The 8,228-nt window shown below is 44.5% G+C and overlaps 2 protein-coding genes across 2 annotated transcripts; one reads left to right on the top strand and one right to left on the bottom strand.

Annotated features, from left to right (window-relative positions):
* Window positions 1-502: 502 nt before the first annotated feature.
* AK88_01037 (uncharacterized protein) lies at window positions 503-3,022 on the bottom strand (the record flags this gene model as incomplete). Its single annotated transcript, XM_012478675.1, has 1 exon — window positions 503-3,022. The coding sequence occupies one exon, from the start codon at window positions 3,020-3,022 to the stop codon at window positions 503-505; it is 2,520 nt and encodes an 839-aa protein (XP_012334098.1).
* A 2,627-nt stretch (window positions 3,023-5,649) lies between these two features.
* AK88_01036 (uncharacterized protein) lies at window positions 5,650-6,201 on the top strand (the record flags this gene model as incomplete). Its single annotated transcript, XM_012478674.1, has 1 exon — window positions 5,650-6,201. One exon carries the CDS (start codon window positions 5,650-5,652, stop codon window positions 6,199-6,201), a length of 552 nt encoding a protein of 183 aa, XP_012334097.1.
* Window positions 6,202-8,228: the final 2,027 nt, after the last annotated feature.

Raw genomic sequence — 8,228 nt, 5'->3', positions numbered from 1 at the left:
AAAAAAAAAAAAAAAAAAAAAAGTGAAGTCCAAATAGTACGTTGCAATGTATACATGTATACATATACATATATATATATATAAAGAGAGAAAAAAAAAAAAATATAACTGCGCGTAAATAGCATCCTGATGAGGTCGACATAACTACAAATTGGGAAGCAATCGGGAAAAGCTACCTTTTCCCCCCCCCCCTGACGGTGGTTTGTTCATTTGACTTTTCGTTTAGAATGAGGGGGTTCCACGTATTACGCGTATTCGTAACGCATTACACATTTAAACAAAGCAACCAACGGGTTGTTGAACCATCCAGTTCGCATTCTCATTCGTGCCTGGTCACGGTGATCCTTCAAAAAAGGGAAAAAAAAAGCCAAGCGGCTAAATGGTGCATGTCTGCAACTTTGGCACCTGTACACCTTTGTAATTCAATATAGGAAAAAATACAAAAAAAAAAAAAAAAAAAAAAGACCCACACCAATCGCTGCGCATCTTGCTTTGGAGAACGCTACGCCTTGCTCAGGAGGACTTTCTTAACCCTGCTATCATCGGGGGGGAGTGCGTCCAGCAGCCCTGCGTGAATGTACTTCTTCGGAATTTTCTCGAGAGAGCCCGTGGACACGTAGGAGATGACTTTACACAAAAGCTCCGCTGCCTCGTCCCTCGCCCCCGTGCCGTACCTGGCATTTTGTAAAACAAGCGACAGGCTAACGAGGACGCAAGTGAGTGTGCTGTCGTTGATGGAGTGTAGAAGGAGGAATCGTTTAAACGCGTCGCGATTAGCACTACTGTGTGAGCAGTCCCCCTCGTTAACGTTCACAAGGCTGTCTTCATCACCGCCGTTGTCTGCGCCGCTCTTCACAACGTGTGCATGTACGTCGCTCAGGAATGTGTAGATGCGACGGATGATCACCAGAAGAAGCTTCACGAGGGGATCGCTTAACTTGATACAGATCTTCTTCATCACATGCTGAAGTGTAAAGACACAGGACCTCAAGGGAACCACTTCATTTTCAATAAAGAAGCAAAGCAGCTCAGCATACCCTCCTATTAAGTTATTCTTTTCTTGCATCAACGGAGTAACAGCTATGGAGAGTCTGTTAAAGTGATGTGCATTGAAGTTGGTCTTATGCATTTGTAACATGTGGAAAATCTGTTTGTACAAATGGAACACATAATTGTCTCTAGTGCGATGATACAAGTTAGACATGCACAGGAGGAGCGACAAGAGATGATTCAATTCTGCTGGGGGGTCTTCTTGTGTGATTATTTTTTTTATACATTCATATGCTTCCTTAATTTTGCGGTGATTCTGGCTCGTGTTGAGGTAGCTAATGTTCAGGAGGATATCGCATGCGTGCGTGAGGTTGACTCGCCGTGGGGAGGAGCCACTCGACAGCACACCATCTCGACTGCTTCTATCTGATGGGAGATGGTGTTCCCCCCCCCTACTCACATGCACACCAGACTCATATATGTATATGTAATCGGTACTCATGTTAATATTGCTTGGGTGCTCTCCTTCGCATGTGAGTGGCATATCAGCAGCACCTTTATATATGGGGTCACTTGGAGGAACCCCTTCATGGTGTAAAGAGCCTCTGTCGAGGTAATTCAATACGTACTGAACAGCCATGGAAAATAAAAGGTTCATATTATTCCTCAAGCTACTGAGCTGTGAGTACTGCTTCATGTTCTCCACGAAGCTGTACAGACCATAAGTAATTCGAGCTAACTGAGGTGGTGTCATGTGATACACCTTTCTGTTAATAAAACTCAACAACACATTACTCCCTTCCTCTTCCTCTTTTTCGTGTTCCAAATGGGGCCTCTCCTCTGACAGCACATGACCCGCTTTACGTGTAACCGGGTTGTCTTCACCAGGGGTGTTAATAACTGCCTCTTTGTTCCCCCTCCTAAGCGGCTCATCCCAGGGTACGGTTCGCTTCTCCCCTTCCACATGACCCTTCCGTCCCCCTTTTTCAAACCTCAAGGAGTGACACTTCCTCCAGAAGCGCACGACGTACTTTACATCTAAGACAAATGCATTGTGGACAAACGCATCGCACATGTGAAAAAAAATGGAGTGATTTCTCACATCTAGCCACTTGAATATGCTAACTGCTGGGAGGAGGAACTCCCGGTTGAGCTCGTTTAGGTGGTTCAGGAATATCAGTTCGCAGGTCTTCCTTAGGTTGCGTTCCGGGGGGGAAGCGGCCACGTGGGGGGGAGCCCCCTTGGAGAGGCTAATATACAGGGGTAGGTATTCAAAGAACGCCTGCGCATCGCACCCAACGATTCTTTCCTTAACATGTTCGAGCATCTTCACATGAAGTGTATAATCATATATGAGCTTCCTCAAAGAGAATTCATTTTTCATTTTTATTAAGCAGGAGCAGATCTCGTGTAGCTGTTTGGGGTGGAAGGAACTCAGGGGCTTCGAACCGATCACTCTGCATAACAGGCTAATACATTCTACAGGAAAATCCTGTGTGGTGTAGCAAGCACATTTGAGTAAGTCAATCACTTCTGCTGTATTCAGCTTGTCCAGCTGGTGACACACGTGTTTATATAAGTCACTTATTTTCTTTCCCTTTATAAAGTGGTGAGAAAAGGAGGCCTTATTCTGCTCGAGAATATTTTTTAAAAGTTTCACGACGTCCCTAACTGGGATGGACTCATACACATTGCTCAGGTGGAGCAGTATGCACGCGTACATATTTTTGTTTTCACACAAATTGTATGTTGATGTTAGCTTAACCAAGTCGCTGCCCTTGAGGAGGAAAATGTTGAAGTAGTGGAAGTCGTTCATTTGTCTGTGTTCGCCACATCCATGCTGCGCGCCTCCATGCTGCGCGCCTCCATGCTGGCCGCCTCCATGCTGGCTACATCCATGCTGGCTACATCCATGCTGGCCGCCTCCCCCAACCAGCTGCGCGAACCTCCTCTTCCCGCCGCCATTCCGGCGAGCCCAAACCCCCTTCGCGTTCCCCCAATGGACAAACGGTCTTCTACTCAGCACTGCCATTAAGGTGACGCGGAGGCGGGGGAAGTCCTCTAGAGGCGTACCCTATAGAGGGCCCTGCCTCTTATGCCCAGCTCTTGTCGACAAGCGGTTCCGGGGAAAGGCATGGAACGCGTCCCCTATCAACAGGAAAAATGAAGTCCCTTCTTTGTCGCCAAGCGGTATACATACGAATATATACATACATATATGTATATATGTATATTTTTTTTTTTGTTTTTTGCAGCGCACAACGGAGGAGAACGAAGCAGGGCCCCTCAACACCTACGTAACGTGTAGCGCAAAAGTCACCTCTGCGCAAAAATTAATTCGCATTTCTTTTTTTACCATGTAGAGATACCGCTTGTTCGAGTTACCCTTTCACAGATGGGATAAATTTTTTTTTTTTTTTTTTTTTTTGTGCGAGAAATGTGCCCCGCCTTGGTCGCGAGAAATTCCCACGGGTGAATGCACATATGTGTATACAAATAACAGTTGCGCCTTTTCCACTTGGTAGAATCTACCACGCAGAGATGGAAGTAAAAAAAAGAAAGAAGTCTTCCCGAGGTGGGAACATATAACCTCCTATGAGCGACCAGTACACGTCCTGCCAAAAATGCCAGCGAGCAATTTTAATGGGTATCTTTCATATTGCTTTTTTAATAAAAGTTCAGATTGTCGCATCCCCCCACGTTACGTCACACATGGAATCATACCGATATACAATTCGTGTCCTTGTACACGAGGGCAGTCTCGCCATGCAATTACATATGCTACACCCTTGCATGCGGGAGTTACCACCTTGTCCCATTTTTTAAAAGAATTCTTCCCCCCTCCATATCACGGCGTGGTAACGAAAACATACAGGAACTTTCCGTGTAAATTATTTTTGTTCTAATATTGGTTAGAGAGGTAGGGTAACTTAAAAAAAAAAAAAAAAAAAAAAACGCACATGTTCCAACTGTGTAAAAGAATGCTGTGATGAAAATTTTTTACCTTGCCGAGGCTGCCACCGTTCTGCTATTTTATATACACACCGAAGTAGTGCTTTTTTTTTTTTTTTTGTTGTTAGTCGAAGGGGGGCACTCTTCAACGTCGCAATTATTAGCGCCCCTCTGTTTAGCACCCACTTTTGCGTCGCTCCTTTTTTATAACCCCTGCTATTTCGCGCCTTATCAACTCGCAAAAAAAAAAAATTACCCCTTTTTTTTTTTTTTTTTTTTTGCGCTCCACTTTTTTGCCTTAGTCTCTCCTCGCTGATCTATGAAAAACCACGTGTAGGTGTACACCTGTTTTCGTCCCAGGGCTATCCCTCTAACACCCCGCCCCACTCTCCATAATGGGTCCTCGGCACAAGGTTATAAAAAAAAAAAAAAAAAAAAAAATTATTCTTTGTAATTATCTTATTGTAATAATATGCACCGTACACGAACCAATATTGTGAGTAGGTGCACACTGGAGAGAACACACGCGCCTTCGCTGTTAGCAGGATAAAAAAAAAAAAAAGAAAAAGAGCACCATCGAGCGCAGCGCATAGAGTGCGTTTAACGGTGTGCGCCGTTTAGCGTACTCTGTTTTGGGGCGACATCCCTTTAAGAGAGAAACCATTAGAGCAGTCCCTGGGGAGGAGAGAAGTCTTTAATGAACTGTGTTCATCTTCCACTTTTTTCTTTGTGCCATTCTGTTGGCTACTCTTTAGTTTACTTACACCCTCATTTGGGTTCATAATACATATGCCCACTTGGTCTCCATTTATTGTGATGTGTGAAAAAAAAAAAAAAAAAAAAAAAAAAGAAGAAGCGGAGGCTCACTTTGCAGCCCTTTTTTTTTTTTTTTTTTTTCTCTTCTGCGTAGATTCTTACACCGCGGCTGTTTCGCCAGCCCGTATTTAACCCCATACCTATTCATAGCTTACTCTAAAATGAATGTCAATTGTTGATCGTTCGGTACAGCTGATCTGTTACCGTGTGCGTGTTACATTTCCTTCTCTCTCCCCATTTATGTGTTACATCCTCATATCGAGCTTGTGCCTCGTTTATTCCACCTTTTTATGTCCCTTGTTTACGCACCCCTTTTTTGTGCCCAAACCACGTCTTGGGACAGCTTCACCCGGGGGTCTTCCTGCTCCCTCCATAAAGGCAGCTACCTTTGCTGAGCTGCTACCCACGTGCGGCGACGTTATAATCCGCTCCTCTAAAGACGAGTGTTCGAAGGGGTGGAAGTGGGCCAAGTGTTGAAGTCACTCAGGTGTAACACCAAACACACATGTGTGTGTAACTGTCCGCAGCAAATACACATATATACATGTACACATTATATACGTTTTGAAGAAGAGGATCTCCACGAGCGTAGCTAATTCAGGAAAGGTGCAAGGGAAGAAAGAAGATGTACGTCGAGTACGTGTCTAGAGCATACCAAACGGACACACAAGGGGGGGAGAGAAATTTCTTGGGCCCTTTTTTCTAAACAGAAAAGAATTTTTTTTTTTTTTTTTCCCCTTTTTTTCTTGTGACACCGAGTGGGGGTGGTGGGACAGAGGCGGCGTCGCTCTAGTTGAAGAAGCGGCCTTCGCGGAGAAGCACGCCGAGGAGGGGGTAGCAAAAACTGCCCAACAGGAAGTAGCAAAAACGGCCCAGCAGGAAGCAGCCACGATGAAGATGTACGATAGAATAATGCAGTGCACGAATGGGCGCCACGGGAACAAGGCAGAGGAGAGCTGCTCCGAGAGTGAAGGCAGCAGCACGGACAGCTCAAGTGTAATGAGCGAGAAGATAGACCCATGTAAATACGTAACGTACGAATGTCAACACATTTTATTCTTTTCCTGCTTCCAGTTGTCTCTCTCCCTGATGTTTTCTCTGTATTGCGAGTTCTACTACCTGGCCATTTTTAACACGGGCCTTTTATTAACTTCAATAATACACTGGAGGAACCCCAAATTGGGATTGTCTAGGACGGTAGACATAACGATGACTCTTATGAATATCCTAATGCACCTTATTCATTCGTTTAAAATAAATTCCATGTGTTTCTTTGTGTGTATTTGTGGGGCAATTTTTATGTTTATACTTTACTTTGCTGGGAAGAGGTTCAGTTACAATTCGTACAGCACCCTCTACCACCTCCTCATCCACACCACCGGCACCATGTCCTCCCTCTCCATTTACTACATCTCGAAGAACAAGCTCATTGACCGAGCTTGAGGTGGGGTCCATAAGGCCGCGAAGCGGTAAAGCTGCGAAGCGATGAAGCAGCCAAGCGGTAAGGAAGCGAAGCGAAGTAAAGCGGCGACACCATAACAACCAAAGAATGTTAGCCGCCCCCCTCCCCACCAATTACTCACAAAAATAGCCAGCCGCGCAAATATGCTTTGTTAAACGCACGTTGAACGTGCATGTACGAATCACAATTTTTGAAGCCCTTTTTTTTCTTTTCTTTTTTTTTGTCTACGATAGTAAATAATGATGAGTATATTGTCCTACCCCTACCCCTGCGTGTGTGCATTCGTGTCACTTTCAACGTTGTAGGTTTTGTTTATGTTTTACGCAGCGATTATCCTTTTTTTTTTTTTTTTTTTTTTTACGTTGCTTACATTACCACCCCCCCTTTCCCCTTTGCTCCTGTCAACCCGAATGATGCATTCAACATTTTTGTGTTACATATTAATCATGTTCCACCTGTATATTTGTGTGTGTGTGTGGGGTGGTGGTAGTTTTTCCTCCGCATGTGCAATCTCAAACATACACTTATGCAGTGGCTGTAACTTGTCCCCATTTGATGCTTTCTCCACTTTCACAAAAAAAAAAAAAAAAAAAAAAAACGAAAATTAAACTTTAGGATTTTTTTTTTTTTTTTTTTAAATTAATATGAATATAAATTATCAGCTGCTTCATCTTAGTATCACCAAAGGGGGGGGTCTTTTGCACCACACCACCGCAACATAAACCTTTCCGTTGGGTATTTTTTTTTTTTTTTACACCCATCCGTGTTAGCCTTCACTTGAGACGTTTTTTCCTCAACTCTTCTGTTGGAAGTGCCTGAGCTTTGTTTCTTGGGTGCACTAAAAAAACGCGACTCCGTTGTTCTTTTTTTGGGCACAGGTTAAAAGGCTGCATACGTATTCTTCTCCATGTAGAGTCGACGTTTTCTTAACAACTCCTCCTCTCACTACACATGCACTCCGTAATCATTCCGCTGCACTTGTACTGTAGTGTCGCTTAAACAGTTTGTTGCTATTCGTGCCTCGAATCACCTATCGTCTGTGTGAGCGCCGACATGTGGTGCAACTTTCTGCCTCCACGCCACAGTAAGCACAACTACGCAAAAGTACACCCCACGAAAGTGGAACCTGTATGCGGCTACGAAAGTGTGGTGCCCCTCTTTCACGAAACAGAAGAGAAAGTCTGTCCCTCTGTCGCTGCATCAGAGGGAGAGAAAAAAAAAAAAAAAAAAAAAAATCTGAGCAAGGTGAGAATATATGAACAGGCAAGGTAACTCTGTTCCAAAATGTGAAGCATTTTTTTTTTTTTTTTTTTTTTTTCCTCTCCCGCGCGTGTAGAGATACACCTCTGTAGGGTTACCTTTTTATGCACGCGTGAGTGGGGGTGACAGGCTGTCGCGCCATGCATTCCGAGTGAAACAAAAGGGACGTCGCAACAATGTTGATAAAAATTGTGTAATCGTTTTTTTACACAACCATCATCTGTTAATAAAAGCGCCACGCGATCGAGAGCAGTGCAGCGTGTAGCGGCCATGTGATAGCTAAATAAAACGACTGCTCGCAACGGCCACCCTCGGCATGCTTCCCACAAGAACAGCGTGCATAAGCGTAGGGCGCAGCGCACATGCGAAGGATGCTCGAGAGTTTAATAAGTTCGTACACTCTTCTACGCAGGCATCCCCGCATAAGAGACCACGTGTAAAAAGGCCATACCCCAACTGCACAGAGAAAAAGTTTTTTTTTTTTTTTTTTTTCCCCCCTCCGTGTGGTTTGTCAACGTGTGTGATTGTGTGGGGGTCGTGTGGAGGAGAGAGTACAACCTAGTGGTGTAATTAGAGAGGGCCTATTAAGTATAACACACGTGTAGAGGCCACATTGAACCAACCGCAGAAGTGACTCCAGGCCGAAGACCTCCTGCCCCCCCCCATGTCGCCACCCCTCCCCTCCGAGCGCGCATACAAACCACCAAAAATGTAACATTAAACAAGTATGAAAGTGAAAGGAGAAAAA

This window comes from Plasmodium fragile (assembly GCF_000956335.1).
Source record: "Plasmodium fragile strain nilgiri unplaced genomic scaffold supercont1.8, whole genome shotgun sequence".
In the NCBI taxonomy this organism is placed as follows: Eukaryota; Apicomplexa; class Aconoidasida; order Haemosporida; family Plasmodiidae; genus Plasmodium; species Plasmodium fragile.
Note: the sequence above shows the minus strand (reverse complement) of the source record. Positions and strands in the feature narration are given on the sequence as shown.